Source organism: Berghia stephanieae, chromosome 10, assembly GCF_034508935.2.
Source record: "Berghia stephanieae isolate SIO BIC M18660-M18661 chromosome 10, UCSD_Bste_1.3, whole genome shotgun sequence".
NCBI classification, from domain to species: Eukaryota; Metazoa; Mollusca; class Gastropoda; order Nudibranchia; family Aeolidiidae; genus Berghia; species Berghia stephanieae.
In genome coordinates, this window is record NC_088369.1 from 16292169 (window position 1) to 16317523 (window position 25355).

A 25355-nucleotide genomic window follows, 5' to 3' on the forward strand; every position below is an offset into this window, starting at 1 on the left:
AGAGCAAAAGAAGTCTCAAGCAAGGCAAACACGATTCATTCGTGCTGCACAAAAATGCTACAGTCAACTCTCCTTAACAACCGTTCCACCAAGTCTGACAGAAAAACTGGACGGTCCATAAACGTGTGAATCATTCTATGTAGTAATAATAATATGTCTTTATTGTCCTCAAAATAGTGACAAGTTGTCATTTGGTTACACATTTATAACAATACAATATTATAGAGTACATACATAACATATACACACTCACACATATGAACACTAGTATAAACATTTTCTCTCACCAATGATTTTTCACGTTTTTGCACACATGCCGTTTTCAGGATAGCTGTCAAAATTGGAGTTGTCATATATATATAACATAACCAGGTAAAAACACATCAAACATGAAAGCAGTTGCAGTATTGTGAGAGAATGAGAGTCAAAAGCCTATTCCAAGGACTCAACTTCACCAGTCAAGAAAGAAGCGACTCTTGGGGCGTTTTTTTTTCCTGATATTTTTCTTTCTTGATTTGTCTGGTAATGTATCACACAAACACTTCAAATCTTTTTACTCAATACTCAACATTGCGGTGCCCACAATGGCGTTGCCCTGCCCACAATGGCGTTGCCCTGCCCACAATGGCGTTGCCCTGTACACAATGGTTTTGCCCTCCCCACAATGGTTTTGCCCTCCCCACAATGGCGTTGCCCTCCCCACAATGGCGTTACCCTGCCCACAATGGTTTTGCCCTCCCCACAATGGCGTTGCCCTGCCCACAATGGCGTTGCCCTGCCCACAATGGCATTACCCTGCCCACAATGGCGTTGCCCTGTCCACAATGGTTTTGCCCTCCCCACAATGGTTTTGCCCTCCCCACAATGGCGTTGCCCTACCCACAATGGCATTCATTGCCCTGCCCACAATGGTGTTGCCCTGCCCACAATGGCGTTGCCCTCCCCACAATGGCGTTGCCCTGCCCACAATGGCATTCATTGCCCTCCCCAAAATGGCGTTGCCCTCCCCACAATGGCGTTGCCCTGCCCACAATGGCGTTGCCCTCCCCACAATGGCGTTGTCCTGCCCACAATGGCATTCATTGCCCTGCCAACAATGGCATTCATTGCCCTGCCCACAATGGCATTCATTGCCCTGCCCACAATGGCATTCATTGCCCTGACCACAATGGCGTAGCCCCGCCCACTATGGCATTCATTGCCCTGCCCACAATGGCATCACTCTGCCCACAATGGCATTGCCCTGCCCACAATGGCGTTGCCCTGCCCACAATGGCGTTGCCCTGCCCACAATGGCATTACCCTGCCTATAATGGCATTGCCCTGCCCACAATGGCGTTGCCCTGCCCACAATGGCGTTGCCCTGCCCACAATGGCATTACCCTGCCTATAATGGCGTTGCCCTCCCCACAATGGCATTACCCTGCCCACAATGGGACCGGAAATAGAAACTTAACAGTCTCATACCAAGCCTCATACCACAGCTTTAAAAATAAAGAACAAAATACCAAACACAGAACGTTTCAGGCTGAAAACACTTCTTCAGCGAACAACAAAAAACAGTGAAAACATCAATACATTACTAAGAACACATGGGCGGTCTGCTTTGTTTTTAGTAATGTATTTATGTTTCCATTGTTTTGTTGTAGACTGGAGAAAGGTTTTGAGCCCAAAACGGTTCGTGTTTGGTATTTTGTTCTTTTTTTTTTTTTTTTTTGGAGCTGTTAAATTCATTATTGTTAATTCCTTTTCCAGTCCACAACTTCAAGTAGTTTAGTATTATCTATATGTGACCCCTCATCTCAAAACGGCATTAAGTCGGGATGATTAAGATGCTGAAAATGGAATTTGTAGGCAGAAATAGCAGAGTTGTGTTGAGATTTTATGTTTTATAGAGGAGAATGAATATCATACTTTACTGTACTAAATACCAACGAATCATAATTTTGACCAGTTTAACTATAATTTGACTTTTTAGCATCTGGTCCGTCCCGACTTAATACCGTTTTGAGACGAGGGGTCACATATGACTATACTCATCTTTCTTCAACTGACATCATAATTAATCTTAATCTTCAGGCAGGTGACCGCCATCTTCACAGTGATCGTTAAAAAGAGTTGTCAATTTCTTGAGAACGTATCTGATTTTCTTTCTATTCGCTTGTCTTTCCAGACATTTATTTGATAAGGCATAGAGCTTTTCTACGAGCTCGGGTTTCCAAACAACGCCTGGACCCTTGTCAACTAGATCATGAATGGTTCCGACATCATTTTCATCGTCATTGTGATCTTCATCATCATCATCGTCATCGCTATCATCATCATTTCTCTCAGCAGGAGTGCAGTATTCACGGACGTAACATTTCAGATCTTTGTTTTTCCTATTGTCCGCAGAGACAGGAAGTCCTGTAAAAAAACATAGAAACAAGAAATAACATTGTAAACTCATTGTGTATTTATCAATACATACGTAATGCACAGAGAATATAATATAAATATATGAACTCACTGATAAAGATCAGAAAAAGTGTGTATGAAACAGTGCCAGATAAAGATGGAACCTCGGCCCTCCTGAACCTCGACCCTCCTGTATAAAACGGACAAAGAGAAGAGATAAATACAAGTGAAAAAATAAATATCCCAAATAATTAGACTGCCTCGACTGGGGATCGAACCTCGGTCCTCCTGTATAAAACAGACAAAGAGAAGAGAAAAATACAAGCAAAAAAAAAATATATCCCAAATAATTAGACTGCCTCGACTGGGGATCGAACCTCAGACCTCCTGTATGAAATAGTGCCAGAAAAAGCAAGATAGAACAAGACAAGAAAAAAAAAATCATATAAATTCAGACTGTCTTGACAAGAGGATTGAACCTCAGACCTCAAACTGGCTGATTCTTTGGGATGATTTCTTTCTTGTATTTTTCTTTCCTGCATATTCCAACCCTGTTTCGTTCACACTTTTTCTCTTGGAATTAATTGTTAAACTTGTCAAAAATATAAATAGTTGGCATTAGAAACTTAAAATATTGTATCCATTCTCCTCAATAAAACATACAAACTCACCACAAGTCCGATATTTCAGGCTATAAATTCGATTTTCAACATCTTAACCATCCCGACTTAATACCGTTTTGAGGCGAAGGGTCACATATATACTCACAATTTATTTTAATTTTTAGTTCATCGTCCAAGCTACTTACAAGGACCTAAACATTTGACATTATGCGAGGCAGTCAAGGAAAAATCAAGGTCAAGGCTGCACTAGACCCAACCCATCAAGAATTCAAGCAAAAAAAAGAAACAAATAAATTTTGTTTTACTTTTTCATTAAATTTCGAAATCAATGGAAAAACAAAACTTTGACATCTTGCTTAATTGAATAAAATCAAGTTTTAACTCAGAAATTCCACAGCGTAGCTTCTGTGTACAAATTCTTCTTGAAAATTATGTTTTATGCGGCTATGTGGTCTTGTGGTAAGACACTCGCTTTCGGATCGAAAGGTCCTGGGTTCAAGCCTCGCGCTCGGCGCATAGTTGAGTCCTTGGAAAAGGCTCTTTACTCACTTTCTCTCACCATACTCAGGTGTAAAATGAGTACCTGGCCGTTAACAGCGTTGTCTTTGTCTGAAAAAATGTAATATCGCCTAACAGGCGGCATGTCCCGTCCTACATGTTAAATGTTGCTGTTGACCAGGGACCCCTTGTAAAGCGCTTTGAGCACATTTAGTGGATATTGCACTATATAAAGCTCAATTTTATTTATTTATTTATTTTATGTCAACGATAGAGACCAATTCATAATGTATTTTGTTTGTTAGAAGAGCATTTGGAATGAATGCACTACCTACAGCTCTTGTGCAACAGCCTTGGATGCAACAAGAGCTCGGCTATGACAGGAAATGTTTAAAAACCTGTTCCACCGTCAATTGGGTGAATGTGTTTGCTACCTGATTCACTCCCTTGACCAGTGACTGTTTGATAATAACACGAGTCAAAAAAAACTACTAAGCAGTAGCTAGAAGAAGCTGTGGACTGTAAAAAGTAATAAACGAAAATGAATATAACAGCCTCATAAATGAACAAAATACCAAACATGAAATGTTTCACGCTAACACCACCTTCTTCAGCCAACAACCAAAAATAAAATCAATGAAAATACAATTCTGGCTAAAACCCAAATCTGTACCGAATACGTCTCTGACATTGATCTGGTTTGTAGTCATTCATCTATTGATGTTTTCATTGATTTTTGTTGGCTGAAGAAGGGTTTTGAACCCGAAATGTTATGTGTTTGGCCTTTTTTTATTTTATTTTATTTTATTTTTTTAGGCTGTTATATATTCATTTTTGTTTCATACTTGATAATAACACGAGGACACTCTTATGGGACCGACATCTTAACCCATTGTTTGACAGAACGCCCGATTGCGGCCGCTGATTTCAAACTCTGATCATGGAAGCCCAATCATGACCGGTGATTCCCCATATCTAATGCTTTGTTTTGAAGCTCTTTTTGGTCGGGAAAATACATTACTATATTTAAAAAATGCGAATTTCCGAAAGTACGATAAGAATGAAAGTGAATGAAAGGCGAATAACTGATCAATCAACCAGTTAATATATACACTTAAACTCAATGCGTTATAAAGCCGGGCAATGCGGCCTAGTGGTATGACACTCGACTTCGAATCTGAAGTTCCTGGGTTCGAATCCCACTCTAGCAACATATATAGTTGAGTCCTTGTAAAAGGCTCTTTACTCACATTTTCTCACCAAACTCAGGTGCAAAAAGAGTACCTGGCAGTTAGCAGCGTTGTCTCTGTCAGAAAAAAAAGAAAAAGGTAATATTGTCTAACAGACATGTTAAGTATTGTTGTTGGTTAGGGATCTTTTGTAAAGCACTTTGAGCACATTTTGTGGATATTACCCTACCGTATATAAATGCTCGTGTGTGTGTGTGGGGGGGGGGGGGGGGGGGGGGGGGGCTGGTATTCAATTCTTACTTTATAACAGGCCCTAAGGAACCAAATTTTTCCGTGTGGATGAATAAAGGAAATTTTTACTTGTTTTGTTTTTCAAATTTATTTTTTCACCCTCATCACTCATTTTGCAGAGCTGCCATGTGGCTAATTTTAGTCTTACTTTAAAAAAGGGCCTAAAGAGTTCTCCATGAAAACTCATGCCAGGAATGAACAGCAAAAATTTGCATAGGTCCCTAGCCAACAGCAACACTTAACATGTAAAATATGAAGGTGATATTACAATTTTTTTTTCCAACAGAGACAATGCTGTTAATGGCCAGGTACTCATTTTACCCCTGGAAACAGTGAAAGAAAGTGAGTAGAGAGACTTCTCTAAGGACTCAACCATGCACTGCTCAGAGCGGAACTCAAACCCAGGACCTTCCAGTCCAAAGATGAGTATCATACCCAGACCTGCCAACCCTTCATATTCCAAAACTGGAATCAGAACGCATGAAAATCGGAATTTGAGACCAAAAAATAGGAATTTCACCTTTTCAACCCCTACCCCCCCCCCCCCACCCACCTCTTTTTTCTTCTTACAACTATCATCATTTTGTAAATCGGAATTTTAGAGACAATGGCGGAATAGTACAAAAAGGAAGACTGAAAATAGGAAATGATTCCGCCAAAAGCGGAAGGGTTGGCAGGTATTCATACCACAAGACCACATTGCCTCACTGTTAAGTATTCATTTCTTTTTATAATATCAGTGGTACAGTCTTTGCTTCGTACCCGAAACGTACCGAGTTCGTATACCTGCTAAGTTGTGTGGCCTTGAGCAAGTCACTTCACCCTAGCTCAGTTTATGGCGCTGCACTGCGGCTGACGCCTGGGTTATTCCAGTCTTCCCTTGGAATAGACCCTAGAGACAAATTTCCCCCTTGGGGATGAATAAAGGGAATTTTATTTTTTATTTTTATTTTAATTTCTGTTCATGGACTGACCTGTGATGAGTTCCAAAATGACCACACCAAAGCTGTAAATGTCCAGACAAGGCTGGACCTGGTAACTGTAGGCCTCTGGGTCCAGGTAGTTGGGGGTTCCTATCAGAGACGTCGTGACTAACACTTGGGTTTTGGGGTCGAATTCCTCTGGCTGTGGCAACACTCTGGCTGTGGCGAAATCACTCACCTGATGGAATATCGTGATAAATTCTGTCATACGTTCACTCAAATTTTGACTCTATCAAAAGATGAAAAAAAAACCCTTCAAATTGTCAAAAAGTCTTAAACTTAAGAACAGAGTTACCAATTCAGGAGGCAAAAATTTACTGAACTTTTACGCGAACACATTGACCAACGACTATCTGAGCAATGAACTCCAGCAAAGGGACAATCTTTTTCAATCCAGAAGGCGATTGGGAAATATACTGAGTTGTTTTAATGTAATGAATTCTGTAAATATACTGAGGGGTTTTAACGAATTGATTTCCGTAAACAAATTGAAAATTGGCAACCTTGAAGAATTATCTAAAGAGAAAAAAATCTCAAATCTCACAAATGTTTTAAACACTCAATGACGACATATAGATAGCATCTGTTTATTCTTGAAACCAAAGAACAACTATGTCTACTTAGAGTCTTAGTCTTAGAGCTTGGTTTGTTTGCACAGGACACACACACACACACACACACTCTCTCTCTCTCTCTCTCTCTCTCTCTCTCTCTCTCTCTCTCTCTCTCTCTCTCTCTCTCTCTCTCTCTCTCTTTCACGCGTGCGATATACACAACATAAACATATTCATTTCGTTTTCAATTTGTTACAATTGTGGCAATTCCACACCAAATATTATCATCATTATCAATTGGTCAATTAATCTAACATTAAATAAATAGGAGTCCAAAGGAATGTGGGGCTCTGCCAGGGATAATCAAAACCTAACAACTAACAAAATTCACAACAGTAAGAAAGTATCGTTATTATGCGTCTCTTTGTAAATTCTTGTGAATTGTTCAAACGTTCAAATGACTTCAATTTTAATAACCAGAAATGAAGTGAGTACAAGTGCCAGAAAATGATAGAAGAAAAACAAAGAAGTTTGCAGCAATGGAGAATTGAACCCAGGACCTGACTACTGTTATGGCAAACTCCGCCTGGCCATGAGATAGATGATCTTGGTTCTATGTAGTCCTTCAGAGCCAACAGGCCCTCGGAGCCAGAGTTTATCCTGGTTTCTATACTTAGTGGCTACATATGTAATGAAATGTAATGTAATGGGAAGTTTATGTAGAGCCATTATCCATTTACAATGGTCAATAGCCCTTCACAATGGCAGTAACAAATAATACGTAAACAATTTAATAAATATACACACACTCACACAAACACACACACACACAAACAATATATATATATATATATATATATATATATATATATATATATATATATATATATATATATATATATATATATATTGTTTGTTTGTTTTGTTTTTAAGGGTTTTACGGCGCTTGCAACACATTAAGGTCATATCAGCACCAGTAAAAAGGAAGAAAATGGGATGGTAAAAAGTTCTAGAATTACAATAAAGCACAAAAGAAAAGGTAAGACAAAGGGGAATTGGTTCAAATAGGGAACAGGTGTAGATTCCAAGAGCACACTGTCAAAGTACTTAGTTTGAGATCACCTAAAAGTCTCATCCAGACACAAGCACAGGTCCCAACTAAGAGGAATACACTCAAATGTTTGCCAATCCTATAATATAATATGTAAACTAAACATAATACAATGCATAACAGAGAGATGATTTACAAGATTTATATATATATACATACACATACATATATGTACACACATATATATACATATATACATACACTTACACATACATATATCTATATATATACATATACATACACACACATGAATATATAAACGTACACACACTTATATAATGTATAAGCATACAAACAAAGGTATACACATGCATGCACATACTCACACACAAACATACACATATGTGACCCTCCGCCTCGAAGCGGTATTAAGTCGGGATTTGGAAAACGAAGAAAACCGGTTTTAAAGTGGAAATGGTCAAAATTATCAAATTTCAGTTTTTGGTTGTTTCAGAAACTAATATAATTTTTCTACATGAAAACATAATAATTCAACATAAACAATGACGATAAGTTATATAAATTTCAAGTTTAAAAATGCAACTATCAGTGACACATTCAAAACGAGAGTTGACTTTCTCTCAGAGAGCCACCCTTTCCAAGGCTTAGTAATACCGAGTCTTTTTCTCCACCAATAAGATGTAAGATATCACAGCAAAGGGCGTGTCTTTATCTATCTCAGAGAAAGCATGACTGTTTTCACAATTTCATGGTTCAACCAATAATGGACTTTAAAAACTGTAAACAAGTCTAGGTTTTTCCCTGACAACCTTACAAATGAATGATTCTGATTGGTCAACGCTCATCACATGCGCTGTGGCTGTAGACCATAATGCTCGGGCGATGCTTCATGACGTCAGCATGCGTGTGTTACATATGTGTGTGTTTGTGCATTTTGATACACACCACGTGCTATTATCTCTTTGTCTAGCTGCATCGAGGTGATGGTCCTCCTTTGTCCCTCTTTTTTTATTCATGAAATTATAGGACATGCTAAGACTTAATAGGACAACAGTTGCCTAATCTTACACTTACAGAGAACAATAAATAGAACCTTCAACAATTAATGAACTCCCGATGGAAATATGTGTAACTAAAAAATGAAATGGATGGATAGATACACAGACAGAAAGACAAACCTATAAATGGATAAATAGATAGATAGATAAACAGATAGATAGATAGATAGATAGATAGATAGATAGATAGATAGATAGATAGATAGATAGATAGATGAATAGATAGATAGATGGATAGATAGATAGATATAGATAGATAGATAGATAGATAGATAGATAGATAGAAGAGAGAGGGAGAGAGACAAAAAGAGAGAAGAGAGAGAGGAGAGAGAGAGAGAGAGAGAGAGAGAGAGAGAGAGAGAGAGAGAGAGAGAGAGAGGAAGAGAGAGAGAGTGGATGTTCGTTTTGTCGTGCTTTCTTTGTATACTGAAAGAAAGGAGGAGGGGGGGGGGGGGTCTTTTTAGACAATGAACAATGTGGGTGAACGCTAAGGACAACTTGAGAGATTCAATAACAGGTTTTCATGTAAGTCACTACACAATAAGCCCCACTCCTCCTCCTCAAGCTGTCATCTGACTCAAAATGGAAACAATGCAATGATTGATTTGACCAGCCCATTTCTTTAATTGCAATCTCATTGGTCAATAAGTTTCCAGTTGATTGACTATGACTTACTTTGGAACAAAATGCTTTCTTTAAACTATCCCTACAATTCTTTGCTCCGCCTCCATCCCTTTCTTCATGTCTACCTCACTCTCTCCGTCTCCCTTTTGTTTCTTTCACACACACACACACACACACACACACATACACACACATACACAGACAAACACACACACACAAACACACACATACAAACACATACAATTATACAGGTTTCAATCTTTATTCTATTTCCCTCGCGTCCTCTTAATGCACAAGCAGTCTCACTCCCCTCCCCCTCTCGCTCCTCTTTTTCTCTATATCTCTCTCTTTCTTTCTATCTCTCTCTCTCTCTCTCTCACACACACACACACACACACATGTGTGTGTGTTTGTGTGTGTGTGTGTGTGCATGTGTGTGTGTGCGTGTATTTTACTCTCTCATTCTATCTCTTCCTCTCTAATCCTCTTTCTTGATAATTCTTTCCCTGCCCACCCGGCTTCACGTAGTTTCAAAACTGTACTTTCAAATTATAAAACCTTCTTTAACTTTTGGCATATTGAAATCGTATTTTCTCTATTAAATAAGACAAACATTTCACATTAATATCACATTAATAATACATTATTTCATTGATTCTTTATTCAAATATCAAAAATTCTTGAAAAAGTGAGCAATTGTCGGCATTTTTTTTTCCAGTGTTTTATTTGTTTAAGAACATCTTACATAATAATGAATAACTACAAAAGTAATTATTGGATTGTTTCAAAAATTTGTATGTATATTATTAGATATATAATCTAAGCTCATGCCAAATTTCACTATTCTTGTCAAATTTTCGATGCCCGTATCTAAGGAGTTATCTTTGCCCATTGATTTGACTGTGCGTGAAAACGGTGCCTCACTTCAAAGTCGATTTTCTCAAAATTTGGTTTTCACACTCCTCCTACTTCAAACGGTCATATCTCGGCAATGAATGATCAGAATTGTATAAATTTGGTATCAAATTTTAAAGCATAAAATAAGCTATGATTTGGTACCAAAAACCCAAAATTGAAAAATCCGACTTAATACCGTTTCGAGGCGGAGGGTCACATATATATATATCAACGATTCATTTGATAGGTAGATCTAAATAACTCATTTTTGAGGGATTTTTTAAAGGCATCAAAGGTCTGACAGTTCCTACATAGAAGGAAAAAGAGCTCGTGGTCGTCAGAGGTTGACGTGCCTGACCAGTTTGATATATAAATAAAAATGTGCAAATTGAATGTAAGCTTCAATTTAATTACAAAAACAGATCAAATGAACGTTTCAGGTTTCCCCTTCATCAACAAAACAGGATGAATGAAACACCACAGATGAATGAGACAATACCACAGATGAATGAGATAATGTGGTAGCGGTAGTGGTGTAGATAAGATGAATAAAAAAAATTTTATTCATCTTAACGCCACTACCACATCGTCGCTGCGGTGTTTCATTCATCCTGTTTTGTTGATGAAGGGGAAACCTGAAACGTTCATTTGATCTGTTTTTGTAATTAAATTGAAACTTACATTCAATTTGCACATTATTATTTATTTCTTCGAGCTTTGAGCAACAACCTTTACACTGACCCGTTTGAGGCTATCAACAAGCAATATCCCTATAAACTCTTGGGAGGCAGAGGATAGATCATCGTGGAGGCATATCATAGGCAACGTGCATACAAGCGCAGGCCATGGATAAGTAAGTAAATATTGTGAAATGGACAATAGTAATTTCTTGCTATCCTTTGGATAGGAAGCTAATCTATTGCAAACTACTTTACACCAGAACTATCAGACCCAGCTACCCAATCAATGCTGGGTGGACATAGGGGGGATCAGAAAAAAAACGACTTCACCCCAGATCAAAATCTCGGTCCCTTTGCATGTGAAGCTAGTGCTCTACCAACAGACCTAACAAACAGACCCCCCCCCCCCCCCCCCCATGAAAAGACACTCTACAATCTCTAATATGTCATGACTATAGGGAATGAGATTAGCGGAAGAGTAGCATTCCTTGATTGGACGTCACCTTATAGAGAGAACGTCAACATGGTTTTGCGCATGTGTCTCTCTCGTCCTCGCTTTCGAAGAAGTGTCTCATGATGCTTTCACCGGAAGCAAGGACATGAGACGCATGTGCAAAACCATAATGACGTTCTCTCTCTAATAACTTCTCCGCCAGTGACGTCCAATCAAGGGACGCTACTCTTCCGCTAATCTCATTCCCATAACGTGTGTCTTTTATCGTTTACAAACAACTTTACTTCTTCAATATGATGCACTTTGAGAAAGCAAATCTATAAAGACTCAAATCTGCTAAATTACCTTGGGTTTATAATTTTCGTCCAATAAGATATTTGCACTTTTAATATCTCTGTGCGTGACCCCTTTATCATGCAGGTACTCTAAGCCTCTTGCTGTCCCTGGATATAAAACAAACAAAAAAAGAAAAGGTCTGTCTATGAAAAACAGTAAACATTAAGCTGCTAGAAGCTGTGGACTGTAAAATGTAATGTGGAAAAATTAATCTAAGAGCTTTAACTCATTCAACCCTAACACCGACTATATCCGTAGTTTACCCGGGGTTACTTCTACTCCCTGCCTATTTATTACATTTTTCTGAGACAAATTTTGGCGTAGTATCAAAGCTAATGTTTTTAGTTTTAACTATGTTAATGATAGTTGAATAAAAATATCTATGCACATGCTCATTTTTAATACATTTTTTTCCAATTTTGAAAAGTAGCAAAAATCTCTAGGATTGAGTGAGTTAAAAAAGAAGTAGTTGGGGGTCCCAATAGCTCAGTTATTAGAGCACTTCCTTCACACACAAAGAGGCCAAGAGATCAATCCCAGGTGAAGTCAAGATTTTTTTTCTGACGTCCATCCAGCAGTTATTGGGTAGCTAGGTGTTAGATCTGGTGGAAAGTAATTTGAGATATACTAGCGTTCAATGAAAAATGGTAGCAAGCAATTGCTATGGTCCGTTTCAAGCTAAAGAAACCAGGATAAATTTTGACTTCATGGGTTGAATGGCACAGAAAGAAGGACTTCTTGAAAATATTTTTAAAACAGTCTTTGGTGTTTTGTTTTTTTTTTTTTTTTTTGTTTTTTCAAGCTGTTCTATTAATTTTTTGTTGACTACTGTATACAAGCCAGAGACAAAATGGCTCATAAACCGTAACAACGCATAAACATGCCGTGTTTTTTGTATTGTCTCCCCTTTCATGGATCATCTTTTCTCTTAAAATTATCATTATAATTTGATTGACACTTTTAACTTTTAGTTATAAACTATGTGTCAGTGTCACACACACAAAAAAATAGCAGTCTTTATGAGCCATTAGGCACGTGGAGCTGGAGGTTATCCCAGTTTCTATAGCGTGAAATGGACAATAGCAATTGCTTGCTACCCTCTGGATAGGACACAAATTATCAGAAAGCACTTTCCATCAGATCTAACAGACCCAGCTACCCAATCACTGTGGGAAGACACTACACCAAGGATTGACCTCAGTCCCTTTGCGTGTGAAGTAAGTGCTCTACCAACTGAGCTATCGGGACCTCTAATGCCACACAAAGCAGAAAGCAAAATACAGGATGAAATCATAACCAAAAAAAAACAAAAAAATAAATAAAATTCCCTTTATTCAACCCAAAGGGGAAATTTGTCTTTAGGGTCTATTCCAAGGGAAGACTGGAATAACCCAGGCGTCAGCCGCAGAGCAGCACCGCAAAGTGAGCTAGGGCGAGGTGACTTGCTCAAGGCCACACAACGCAGCGGCGGGTGATTGAACTCGGTGCCTTTCGAGTAGGAAGCAAAGACCGTACCACTGAGCCACGCTGCCCCGAAAAAACATCTTGCCTCCACAGAATTAGGAATCGCATCCCTATCAGTAATATCAGGAGATCTGAGGTTCGATCCCCAGTCCAGACTGACACCAATTTGTCAATAATAATAATAATACAGAAAATGACAAATGGGCTGGGCTGTTTTCGATTTTAACTTTGTCATTCAATGAGAGCAGACAGCAAATCTTTGCATGAATATGTATTCTAAACTTTATCAAAAATGGTTGTTAGAAAGGCTGTCATTTCATTGGTTCCATTAACTTCATTCAAACAATAGTAATTTTACAGCAAAGGTATTTGAGCATTGAAGACCCGTAAAAATGTGCCACGTATAGAAATGTTCAAATCTATATTTTTATTTCATTTTTAAAATTTTATCTTATATGGCCTGGTGACCTAGCCACAACCCAGGCCTGTAAATAGTTGGTGAAAAAATTGTCGGAACTTTTTGAACAAGCGAAAATAGACCTACAGGACAAAACTATGGAACACAAAACAGGAACATTTCAGGCTCAAAACCCTTCTTCAGCCAACAACAAAAAACCAATAAAAACACAAATACATTACTAAAAACCCAGGTCGATAACTAAATATTTCGTCTTCGATCTGGATTTTTAGCAATGTAATTATTTTATTGTATTTTTTTTTGTGTTGGCTGAAGAAGGGTTGTGAGTCCGAAACATTCCGTGTTTGATATTTTGTTCTTTTTTTTTAAGCTGTTCTATCTATTCAATTTTGTTTATTAAAATACAAACTTACCCGTGATGATGAGAAATATGCGGTATGGAGAAGTGCCAGATGAAAACAGAGAATAAAACCATCACAGTGTCAAAACCAACCTGGGATTTTAACTGACATCTGGAGATGAGTCTGCACGATGGGTGGGTGGTACTAAATATGAAAGCCCCCCCCTCTCTCTCTCTCTCTCTCTCTCCCTCTCTCTCTCTCTCTCTCTCCCTCTCTCTCTCTCTCTCTCTCTCTCTCTCTCTCTCTCCTCTCTCTCTCTCTCCCTCTCTCTCTCCCCTCTCTCTCTCTCTCTCTCTCTCTCTCTCTCTTCTCTCTCCTCTCTCCCTCTCTCTCTCTACCTCTCTCTCTCTCTCTCTCTCCCTCTCTCTCTCTCCCTCTCTCTCTCTCCCTCTCTCTCTCTCTCTCTCTCTCTCTCTCTCTCTCTCTCTCTCTCTCTCTCTCTCTCTCTCTCTCTCTCTCTCTCTCTCTTTCTCAGCCAGGAAGTGGGTGCCAGTCACTTGGATCCCAGATTGGCTCTGACACCATGATATTTTTATTCCCTGTTTTCGCCTGACACTTCTCCATGCTCTATATCTCTCATCATTATTGATACAAGTGCTCGCTCGACACTTTTTTCTGACACTTACCTATGGCGATGTCCAGTCTTTGCAAGACAGTGAGAGCAGCAGTGCCATTTAAACATGCTAGTCTATCTTCTAGAGAACCATTAACAACGTATTCGTAGACTAAACATGGTGTTTGTCCCTGGGAACAATCAAAACAGTATCCCAGCAAGGTAACGAGATTCTCATGTTTGTACGTACACAGGGTCTGTTGAGATAAGTAATATTAATATTAGGGGTTAGTGGTATAGGTATGAATGTCTGGGATAAACATGGAGAAAATCCACTATAATAAAAATCTTTATCAATTTTTATCAGCATTTTTCTCTTCTCTTCTTTCTTTTTTGTTTTTTAATAACAGGGGGCTGCTATCTTTGACATTCAGAAAAAAAGCAAATAATTCTTTCATCTCATCCATTGTGGCGTGTACTCTTGAGCACGTTTCCGGTCAGCTGTCTCCATGAATCACGATCCTCTGCGGTGAGCATAAAGTCTGCGTTGCTTTAAAAATCACTTTTGGCCATTCTTAGATATGTCATTCTCTGTCTTCCTCTAGCTCTCTTTCCTTCGATCATCCCAGATGTCACCAACTTTTCTATTCCGTCTCTTCTCCAAACATGTCCCAGAAACCGTAACTGCCTCTTTCTGATGGTATCTATCAACATTCTTTCCTTTCTCACCTTCTCTAACAATTCCTTGTTCGTATACTTGTCTGTCCATGATAGCCTCAACAGTCTTCTATACATCTACATCTCAAATGCCTCTAGCCTGCATTCTGTGTGATGCATTCACGTTTCACAACCAATATAAAAGGGTACTTATAACATTATTATGTTTCCAATACATTCATTCTGGTCTTCAACTTTTAAGGAACTAATTCTTTAGACATTCAGAAATAAAGCAACTTATTCTGTAGACATTCAGAAAAAAGCAACTAATTCTTTAGACATTCTGAAAAAAGCAACTAATTCTTTAGACATTCAGAAAAAAGCAACTAATTCTTTAGACATTCAGAAAAAAGCAACTAATTCTGTAGACATTCTGAAAAAAGCAACTAATTCTTTAGACAATCAGAAAAAAAGCAACTAATTTTGTAGACATTCTGAAAAAAGCAACTAATTCTGTAGACATTCTGAAAAAAGCAACTAATTCTTTAGACATTCTGAAAACAGCAACTAATTCTTTAGACATTCAGAAAAAAGCTACTAATTCTGTAGACATTCTGAAAACAGCAACTAATTCTTTAGACATTCAGAAAAAAGCATCTAATTCTTTAGACATTCTGAAAAAAGCAACTAATTCTTTAGACATTCAGAAAAAAGCAACTAATTCTGTAGACATTCAGATAAAAAGCAACTAATTCTTTAGACAATCAGAAAAAAAGCAACTAATTTTGTAGACATTCAGAAAAAAGCAACTAATTCTGTTAGACATTCTGAAAAAAGCAACTAATTCTTTAGACATTCTGAAAACAGCAACTAATTCTTTAGACATTCAGAAAAAAGCTACTAATTCTGTAGACATTCTGAAAACAGCAACTAATTCTTTAGACATTCAGAAAAAAGCAACTAATTCTTTAGATATTCAGAAAAAAAAGCAACTAATTCTTTAGACATTCAGAAAAAAGCATCTAATTCTTTAGACATTCTGAAAAAAGCAACTAATTCTTTAGACATTCAGAAAAAAGCAACTAATTCTGTAGACATTCAGATAAAAAGCAACTAATTCTTTAGACATTCTGAAAAAAGCAACTAATTCTGTAGACATTCAGAAAAAAGCAACTAATTCTGTAGACATTCTGAAAAAAGCAACTAATTCTGTAGACACTCAGAAAAAAACAACTAATTCTGTAGACATTCTGAAAAAAGCAACTAATTCTGTAGACATTCAGAAAAAAGCAACTAATTCTGTAGACATTCTGAAAAAAGCAACTAATTCTTTAGACATTCTGAAAAAAGCAACTAATTCTTTAGACATTCTGAAAAAAGCAACTAATTCTGTAGACATTCAGAAAAAAGCAACTAATTCTGTAGACATTCAGAAAAAAAAGCAACTAATTCTGTAGACATTCAGAAAAAAAAAAAAGCAACTAATTCTGTAGACATTCAGAAAAAAAAAGCAACTAATTCTGTAGACATTCATAAAAAAAAAAGCAACTAATTCTTTAGACATTCAGAAAAAAAAAGCAACTAATTCTGTAGACATTCAGAAAAAAAAAGCAACTAATTAAGATAAAAGAATTCTGTAAAAAAAAAAATGCCTTAACAAGGCAGAAACAATCAGTTGAGAAGTAGTCAAGACTCGGGAAAGCAAATTTTCCTTCAAATCAGTGCTTTTCAAGCCACATTAAAAAAAAAGACCTATGACTTAAATATGTAGTCCTTCAGAGACATTGCAACCCTTTGGATAGGATGATAACCTATCGCAAAATACTTTCTGCCAGATCTAACAGACCCAGCTACCCAATCACTGCTGAGTGGACAGGGGGGTTGGAAAAAAAAATCTCAACTTCAACCAGGATTGATCTCAGTCCCTTTGCATGATATTTGAATGCTCTACCAACTGAGCTATCGGAACAACCCCCCCACATAGACCATATATGTGACCCACCGTCTCAAAGCGGTATTATGCCGGGATACACTCATTTAGGGAAATTTAATTCATATCCACAAATATTAAACTTGGGGTTACTGTCTCTACGTCATGGTGGAATATAAATACTATTTATCGCTTTGCAAAAACTTCTAAGGTCCAATTTCTTATCATTCTACCTCTAAATTTACATTTTTGGGTGATGAATCATCCCGACATAATACCGTTTTGAGACGGAGGGTCACATATAAGAAGAATGGAATGATTTTGTTGTACCTCAACCTCTGTCCTGAACTGCTTCAGACTCTCCTCATTGTTGCCCTTCAAGCGTTTCACAGCCAATTTGTTGCCCAGAAAATCCCCAAAGAAAACGTCGCCAAAGCCGCCTGTGCCGATCAGATTTCCTCCTTTCGTTTTGTCTCTTGTGTCAAATTGACCTGTAGGGAAGGAAGGAGAAGAAATGTTACAGTGAATGACATAATCAGTGGGATGGTGAGAAGGTTTGAACTGAGATATTGCCATGTTTAGTTAGAAGGTCAATTTTAATCAAATACGAGTTCTTGTCATTAATGATTAAATCAACCCTTTTTGTACATCTTTGGGAAATATCAAAGCTTAATTTCACTTCTAAATATCTTTTACAGGTAGTCATGTTGAAAAAGTATGAAATTTGAGAAAAGTTGCTGGACACCTTCCCCATACATCTGGCCATAACTTAATGAAAAATCAACCTATTTACTTCAAATAAAGATTAACATGCTCTGGTGAGCATATTCTTTCTGAAAATATGCAAATCCAAAATTTTCACTTTCCGACTGATTATGTCACGCACTGACACAAATAATTAGAAATCACATCATGGGTGCAAGTAGGTCAAGCCAGAGAAAACCAGAAACTTGTATTCAAATGTGACCTATTGTCTTTAAATGGTATTATTATGTTAAATAAACTTGAGCTTTTATATAGCGTAATATCCACTAAACGTGCTCAAAGCGCTTTACAAGGGGTACCTAGCCAACAGCAAAACATGTAGACAGAGACATGATGCCTGTTAAGCGATATTACAATCTTTTTCGGACAGAGACAACGCTGTTAACGGCTAGGTACTTATTTTCCACCTGAGTATACTGAGAGATTGTGAGTAAGTCTTTTTCAAGAACTCAACTATGCGCTGAGTGAGGTTCAAACCCAGGACCTTCCGATCCGAATGCGTGTCACACCACAAGGCTACATAGCCGCATGTTGAGATGATCTAGCTGTCATCTGCATTTTTTGCCAAATTGGGACCTAAAATTTGCCAAAATTTGTCAAAAAAAATCCCAAAATTTGCCAAGAAATTTGCCAAAAAGACAAAAATTTTCCCAAAAATTTGCCGAGGAGAACTAAGCATTTCAGTAAAAATTAACACGTGATACAGAAAAAAAAATATATAAAAGACAATTTATTACATTTAAGGAGGCTACATTATGAATAGCATTGTTACAAATATTTTAAAGGATCATTATCCGTAGAGAGTAGCTTCCCTTGGTTTGGGCCCAGGCAAAGCTGCAACATTTCTCAAATTTCGCACTTTTTTTTTTTCGTTATTTTGTTTTCGCTTCTTTTTTTTTCTCAAATTTTGTCACACGATTTGCCAATTTTCCCAAAATTTGCCACAATTTGCCAATTTTGGGAAATTTGCCAAAATTTGTGGCTAGCGCTGATATTTGCGGCCGCAAAAAATGCAGATGACAGATCTAGACGCTAGAAATATATTAAAATCCATTTCAAAATGCAGCAATTCTGGGCTGAGCCCGAATTCTTGCACCCATGTAACATATCACTTTGTTTTTTTTAATGAGCTTTTATTAAGGGCAAAATCACTTTACAAGATGTCCCAAGCCAATAGTATCACTTGAAATGTAGGAGTGGACATAACGTGGCTATGTGGTCTAGTGGTATGACACTCGCTTTCGGATCGGAAGGTCCTGGGTTCGAGCCTCGCACTCGGCACATAGTTCAGTCCTTGGAAAAGGCTCTTTATTCACATTCTCTCACCGTACTCAGGTGTAAAATAAGTACCTGGCCGTTAACAGCGTTGTCTTTGTCCGAAAAACTTTAATATCGCCTAACAGGCGTCATGTCCCGTCCTACATGTTAAATGTTGCTGTTGACCAGGGACCCCTTGTAAAGCGCTTTGAGCACATTTAGTGGATATTACGCTGTATAAAGCTCAATTTTAAATTTAAAAATTTAAGGCAATACAGTGCAGCCCCTTAGCTGGACTACAACAACATCGTTACTCATTAATCGTAAAGAAATAAAGATTAATTCTCGGTGAAGAGAATTTTTTTTTTTTTGGACCTCCAGTCCACCCACCAACGATTGGACATCTGGGTCAGTTAGCGTCCTACCAAAGGGTAGCAGTCAATTGCTAGTGTAAGTTTAACCCCTTCCTTACCACCTATAGGAAAATCGTCACATTTGTTACGATGCAGCCAACATTTTTCTTATTCAAATTTCTCTTATTACACATCATAAAATTTAAAGAAAATGAACAATGTGTTGTAGAGCATGTTTTGCTAAAAGAAATTATTTATCGCAAGAACTTACTGCTATTGTGTTGGAGTGATAAAAAATCTATTTTTTTGTTAGTTGGGTGTGAATTTTTGGGGAAAATCTTGAAAATGGTGGGTAAAGAGAGTTAACACTATAGAAACTGGATCCATGAGCCTTATAGCTCTACCTGAGGGACAACTAAATTATCCATGAAAAAATATGATCAGGGGAAGAGACACAGATGTAAATCAACGTTCGTTCCATCAGCAATAAAAATGTTGAATATTTCATATGGTACAGCAAAACCAAGGATTGATGCGTTGACTGATTAATTTATTTAATGTTAGATTAATTGACCAATTGATAATGATGATAATATTTGGTGTTGAATTGCCACAATGGTAACAAATTGAAAACGAAACGAACATGTTTATGTTGCGTATATCACACGCGTGAGAGAGAGAGAGAGAGAGAGAGAGAGAGAAAGAGAGAGAGAGAGAGAAGAGAGAGAGAGAGAGAGACAGAGACAGAGAGAGATAGAGAGAGAGAGAGAGAGAGAGAGAGAGAGAGAGAGAGAGAGAGAGAGAGAGAGAGAGAGAGAGAGAGAGAAAATAAGCAGGAGTGAAATATCTGTTCAATGTTATAGTTATCATATAACGTTATAACAAGTGTAACTGAATGACAAATGGCCATATTTATGGACAATAAAGATCTATTATTATTATTATTATTATTATTATTATTATTATTATTATTATTATTATTATTATTATTATTATTATTATTATTATTAATATTTTCCCATTCTTCCTCAATTGACTCACCCGTTATCCTCTCCAGTTGTTGGTAGCTGAACACAGGCATTTGATGAATTGGCGTGTCTTCATTACCATTGGATGATGGGCTATCCTCAGCAGCACCAGCCCCTCGAAGCGGTTCCTTGACGACAACGCCATCTGGTGGAGCATCTTCCAAGCATGCCTTGGGTGACTTTGTCCTTAATAGTTGGGTAGACATAAAATTGGAAAATGAATAAATAGAAAAATAAATGAATAAATAAATAATAAATAAATAAACAAAAACTCCCTTTATTCATCTCGAAGGTAAAATTTTCTTTAGGGTCTATCCATGGGAAGACTGGAATAAATTCTGGGCATATTCAGTGAATACTAGCTAATACCCGTTTGTTGGCAGAGTTTGTTCTTATAGTGAGGAAAAACTTGCCAGGTACAATTGAAAGGTAACTCTATTACTTCAATTCGTAATTTTATATTTCATTTTCAATATACAATTATTTTTCAAATATGTATTTGATACCAATGTGAAAAGAAAAGCCAATTTCTAGTTCCTGCTGTCTTTGTCTTTCATTCAGAACTCTACAATCAGCTGGAAATGATATGGAAATCACAAATCGCCTCGCGTGATGATTTTTGGCAATATATATGAACATTTTGTGTTTTTTTTAAAATCCATTCTAAAATTCTTGTAAAGGTTTTAAAATTCGTAGACTAAATATGTAAACATCACATCGAAAATGTTAATGATTGGATGTAAACATCATATGGAAAATGTTAATGATTGGATGTAAACATCATATGGAAAATGTTAATGATTGGATGGAAACATTACATGGAAAATGTTAATGATTGGATAGAAACATCACATGGAAAATGTTAATGATTGGATGGAAACATCACATGGAAAATGTTAATGATTGGATGTAAACATCACATGGAAAATGTTAATGATTGGATGTAAACATCACATGCAAAATGTTAATGATCGGATGTAAACATCATATGGAAAATGTTAATGATTGGATGGAAACATCACATGGCAAATGTTAATGATCAGATGTAAACATCACATGGAAAATGTTAATGATCGGATGTAAACATCATATGCAAAATGTTAATGAATTGGTTACTTTTTACCTTTAAATATTCTAATTTTCATCACTTGCTATGCTCATTTTTATCAAAACGTTAATACTATGTGCTATTCGGAATTCCTATTATAATAGGCGGATTTACAGGCCTGATTAAATTTTCTCATAGTCAACACTTGCTCTGTTTATTTATATCAAAACGTTTCATGCTATGCACAATTCAGAATTCCAATTAAAGTAAAAATATTTATTTACAGGTCTGATTAAATTTTCTAGTTTTGATCCTTGTTATGTTCATCCTTATCCAATGTCTTTGTGCTATGCACTTGCAATATTTTGTACGCTAAGAACAAGGATAATGCAAATGTTGCTGATCGAAGCTCGAAGAAATAAATAACAATGTGGAATTGAATGCAAGCTTCAATTTAATTACGAAAACAGATAGAATGGACGTTTCGGGTTTCCCCTTTATCAACAAACAGGACGAATGAAACACTACATTCATCTTATTTCGCCACTACCACATCATCTCATTCATCTGTAGTGTTTCATTCATCCTGTTAGTTGAGAAATGGGGAACCCAAAACGTCCATTCTATCTGTTTTCGTTATTTATTAAAAACAAGGATACACGTTATAACAAACCTATGTACAGACGAAACATTCACTCTGGGTTCTGTGTCTTCAACCTGCTGGGGTTGTCCCTCATTCTGGCTTGGGCCGATTCCCTGTTGTTGTGGCTCTGGTTGTTCTTCTGCGCATTGGTTGGAAATGCGATTGGCTGCATCGAACAATTTAGCATTGAGAAGAGCCTGGAACAAAATAATGATGATGATGATGATGATGATGATGATGATGATGATGATGATGATGATGATGATCAAGATAATTGTCGATATGATTATGAGATTAATAATATCGTATTCATCATTTTGTTTTCATAATAGCAATTAAAATTTCTATCACATTAACCTGGCATAGCGGAAAATTGCCATTTGAAATCCCAAATTTTGCCACAAAAAAATGACATTTTTGACACAAAAAGACACAATTTTGCCACATTTTCCCATAAAATTTGCCAAATTTTGCAAATTTAGTTAGCTATTTGTATCAGATTCAGATTCAGATTCAGACAACTTTATTTATTCCAATTGGAGGCCACAAGAGACCAAAGCCTGAAAAGAGAAGCATCAAATTTTCATTACAGTGCAGAAAATTGCCATTGAAAACCCAAATGTTGCCAAATTTTACCACCAGGGTTCAAAATTAGTGCAAAATAGAGAATTTTCATGAAAAATTGTAAACTTTGCGGTAAATAGCGGAAAAGTGCGAATTTTGTGGCCGCGCAAAACCACGATGACAGATTAACCAAATAGAAATATTAGTCCTTACAATAATTCATAATTTTTGTACTGGATTTATTAACTCTATCGAGTTCATATGCTAGGAAAATCAAACAAATTTGTTCAATTTTCAGTGAGGGTGAACTCGAGAAAGTTAAAACAATGAGCGGAAGGAAAGATTTTGTAATGAAATTCAATAGAAACGCTGGCAATAGTATCAAGTGTAAATGTTGCTGCTCGAAGCTCGAAGAAATAAATAATAACTTGAAGTTGAATGTAAGCTTCAATTTAATTACAAAAACAGATCAAATGAACCTTTCGGGTTTCCCCTTTATCAACAAAACAGGATGATTGAAACACCACAGATGAATGAGATGAATCATCTCATTCATCTGTGGTGTTTCAATCATCCTGTTTTGTTGATAAAGGGGAAACCCGAAACGTTCAAATCATCTCATTCATCTGTGGTGTTTCAATCATCCTGTTTTGTTGATAAAGGGGAAACCCAAAAGGTTCATTTGATCTGTTTTTGTAATTAAATTGAAGCTTACATTCAACTTCACGTTATTATTTATAGCAATAGTATCAAGGAAGACAACTAATATATGCAACACACCATCTCAGAATGGTATTGTGTCAGAATTGATCTGAACTTGGAATAACAAATTTACAATCAAATGATAAAAATTACGAACCTTCAAGATTTTATCTTTTTTATTTTCTTTTTTTTTTTCAAAAAGTTAATAAACAAAACTGAACATAACAACTTCAGAAATGAACAAAATACCAAGCACAGAGCGTTTCAGTTCAAAACCCTTCTTCAGCCAACAATAAAAAAAAAACAATAAAAACATAAATACATTACTAAAAAAACATGTTTTCATTGGGGGGAGGGGGGGGGGGGGGGGTTGGTTGGTGGTGTTGGCTGAAGAAGAGTTTTGAGCCTAAAACGTTCCCTGTTTTGGTACTTTGTTCTTTTTGAAGCTGTTATAATCATTTTTTTAAGTTACTTTTTACAGTCCACAACTTCTAGCAGATTAGTTTCACTTTGACTAATCTTTTTTACAATGTGAGAAATTAAAAGAAAATTTTTTTTAAAAACCTGAGTTTTACATAGTGATATCAACTAAACGTGTTCTTGACAAGGGGTCCCTGATCAACAGCAACACACGTAACATATAGAAGGAGACATAACACGTGTTGAGTGATATTACAAATTTCTTTTCTAATAGAGACAACGCTGTTAAAGGCCAGCTACTCATTTTACATTTGAGTGCGGTGAAAGAATGTGAGTAAGTAGTCTTTTCCAAGGACTCAACAATACTGCTATTCTCTACCATAACAAATAAAAAAGAAATAAATGCCACGTTTTATATTTGTGACTATAAATATAAATTTGATTTCAAGCACAGACTCCAACACAACATAACACTGCTTTGAGATGGTGGGTGACATATGAAATGCTTCGCCTCACAAAAGTTGTATGTCCAGATGGTTTAGATGAAAAAAAAAAAATGAAATATATGGATAATACAGTCACATACAGTCTCTTCACAATCCGGATATATCCATTATCGGCACAGATTGACTGGGGACAGATTTTTTTTCCGTCATTATTTGTACACTTTAGCGACGGATTCCATTATCCAGATATCTCTATAATCCTGACAAAAATTTGTAATTTTTCATGAAGGAAAAATAGTAGTCGCTATGGCCAGTTTTTAAAAATGGCTAATTTATCCACATTAAGTTTGAATGAAGCTTCAAATACCTCAATAAATAAACCCGGGATCCGAAATTTCATTTTCCAAAAGTGTAATTGAATCTAAGATAATTGCGTCATTGTTCTACGACTTCTCAAGGTCTTTATTACTGGTTTCATAATCAAATATATTGGTGCAAATTATTTAAACTTTCACCTGGACTAGGTGTTTAATCCGACAGTTTTCCACTCCCCAATCCTCCAGAAAGCTTATAGTTGGACTAGGCTGCCGTTTGAAGGACATGAAGTTACCAGAGGCATACCTGAGGATTGCAATATTGGATATATATCAAAGTGAGTGCTTAGCTTCTAGAAGCTTTTGTGGACTGCAAAAAGTCATAAATAAAAATGAATTAAAACAGCTTCAAAAAAGAACAAAATAACAAATACAGAACGTTTTGGGCTAAAACCCTTCTTCAGCCAAAAAAAAAAACAAAAAAAAAAAACAATGAAAATTTAAATCAAATACATACCGAATATTTCTGTTTTTTTAGTAATGTATTTATTTTTTCATTGTTTTTGTTTTTTTTATATTTTTTTTTCTTTTTTGAAGCTTTTCTATTCATTTTGTCTAATATTGGATATCATAGTGAAACTTGAAGAGTCAATCACTTCTCCTGGACATCCCAGTGTCAGTGACTGCAAAATTTTGAGAAGTTTGGTGAAGTGATTCAAAGCATGACAATACAGT

General features: G+C 36.6%; 1 protein-coding gene and 1 long non-coding RNA gene across 4 annotated transcripts in view; one reads left to right on the forward strand and one right to left on the reverse strand.

Annotated features, from left to right (window-relative positions):
- On the forward strand, positions 1-3362 carry LOC144980727 (uncharacterized). Its single transcript, XR_013646943.1, has 2 exons — positions 1-125; positions 3185-3362. It is a non-coding gene; the product is annotated as an uncharacterized LOC144980727 (long non-coding RNA).
- Positions 1692-25355, reverse strand: part of LOC144980725 (interleukin-1 receptor-associated kinase 4-like) — a 27116-nt gene continuing 3452 nt past the window's right edge. The window contains exons 4-12 of one of the 3 annotated variants that reach the window (XM_078928447.1): positions 24822-24927; positions 22205-22371; positions 20497-20669; positions 17411-17571; positions 14567-14750; positions 11667-11764; positions 5974-6160; positions 2037-2406; positions 1692-1796 (exon numbers count right to left, since the gene is read on the reverse strand). In XM_078928447.1, coding sequence (XP_078784573.1) covers positions 2069-2406; positions 5974-6160; positions 11667-11764; positions 14567-14750; positions 17411-17571; positions 20497-20669; positions 22205-22371; positions 24822-24927 — 1414 coding nt within the window. In that variant the 3' untranslated portion in view covers positions 1692-1796; positions 2037-2068. Of the gene's footprint in view, positions 2407-5973; positions 6161-11666; positions 11765-14566; positions 14751-17410; positions 17572-20496; positions 20670-22204; positions 22372-24821; positions 24928-25355 lie in introns of all 3 variants that reach the window. The other 2 variants (XM_078928445.1, XM_078928444.1) reach the window with 2 other exon arrangements.